This window comes from Penaeus japonicus, unplaced genomic scaffold, assembly GCF_977035675.1.
Source record: "Penaeus japonicus unplaced genomic scaffold, GWHDUDI00000001_assembly GWHDUDI00000016, whole genome shotgun sequence".
NCBI lineage: Eukaryota > Metazoa > Arthropoda > Malacostraca > Decapoda > Penaeidae > Penaeus > Penaeus japonicus.
The window spans coordinates 34,882,426-34,883,871 of record NW_028234418.1 but is presented as its reverse complement, the minus strand read 5'-3'; the positions used below and the strand labels follow the sequence as shown (position 1 = coordinate 34,883,871).

Genomic DNA, 1,446 nt, shown 5'->3' with positions numbered 1-1,446 from the left:
GTTATTTAGTTATGGATTCTAATAGAAACAGTCAGTATTCTTTAAAAAATGATAATAATAATAATAATAATAAATACTGATTAATATCTACACCCTGTAGAAAATATCGGTAAAATATTTATTATAATTCCATTACTGAAGTCATTCAAGTCACACCTCAACGGAATGGAACCAGCTTGGAACTTCTCGGTGGGGCAGGACGTCGATGAGTTGAATGCAATAGTTTTGACCAAGATCCACACGCCACCATGGGTTATTCTTGTCCACGGAATAATACTGCGTCACGAGGTCGCCGTCAACAGCTCGATCGGAAGAGAAGCTGAGTCATGACAATACAGGTTCAACAACTGCTATTCTTTTTATTGATTCGAATGTCAAAAACCCCTTGTTTATATATATATATAAAAAAAAACAATGTTGTAGAGTTATTTGTCATATAAGGCATGTTTGTCTTAGTATCATTCATAAACGAGCACGATTGAACTTATGCCTTCTTATTCTACTTACCTGTTTGTGTGGGTGGAGGGTGAAGTGGGTTTGTTTAAGGCAACATCAGGGAGAGTCGTAGAATTAACTTTCTTGTAGGTGCGACTGGCCGCCTCACTGGCTAGCCCTTGGTCGAAGAGCGTGCATGTTCCATCTGTTCCATGGTGTTTCATTATTAAATTAAAAGGTGATAAATCAATAGTCACTAAAGGAATAGTAGAAAGAACATCAACAACAACCTAACAATAGAAATAACAAAAGATGATAGACTTCAGTCCTAACACACTGACCCAAGAACCTGAAGTAGGAACAGCGCGTCATGGTGCACCGAGAAGCGCAACCGATCTTAGTCTTGGCCGGCACGAGCTGGGACTTCAGATAGCAACGCAGGGGGTAATCGGTAGCACGATAATAAGACCCTGATGCTCTGGACGCCCACGCCCAAAGGAGGAAACTCGCCCATGCTGTGGCAGTTATCGCCTTCATTTCGTTGCTGGGATAAAGGAGGAGGATTAAGTGGTGACTGGTTTTGGATTATTGCTATTGCTGTTGGTATTGTTGTCATCATTATTATGTCTTGCTAATGGGACTCTATTGGGAGTGATAGAGTGGGTGTGAGGATGATAGCATTACTAGGCACATTGACATAATTTGTAATTGCTAGTAGTAATAGGAGTGATGATAATCATTATAGTCATCAAAATAATGATGCTAATGAGAATAAACAAAGGAAGATAAAGTGACGATAACAACAGCAACATCAAGGCTCTACTGCTTCAGGCAATAAAGTTAATAAATCACAGTAATATCAGTAATGATAATAGTCGTGATAAGAATATCGATAATGGTTCATATATGTAGTAATGAAAATGATTATGCAGAATATTTGTTGGAGTAATAGTAAAACTACAAATAACAATTACATCAACGATAATGATGATATTGAGGCTTACGATGATG

At 38.2% G+C, this 1,446-nt stretch overlaps 1 protein-coding gene across 1 annotated transcript in view; it reads right to left on the bottom strand.

The window, feature by feature from the left end:
* Positions 1-1,094, bottom strand: part of LOC122260918 (uncharacterized) — a 2,278-nt gene extending 1,184 nt beyond the window's left edge. Inside the window, exons 1-3 of the mRNA XM_086544988.1 lie at positions 777-1,094; positions 508-640; positions 157-319 (exon numbers count right to left, since the gene is read on the bottom strand). Coding sequence (XP_086401114.1) covers positions 157-319; positions 508-640; positions 777-972 — 492 coding nt within the window. The 5' untranslated portion in view covers positions 973-1,094. The remainder of the gene's footprint in view (positions 1-156; positions 320-507; positions 641-776) is intronic.
* Between the last annotated feature and the right edge of the window lie 352 nt (positions 1,095-1,446).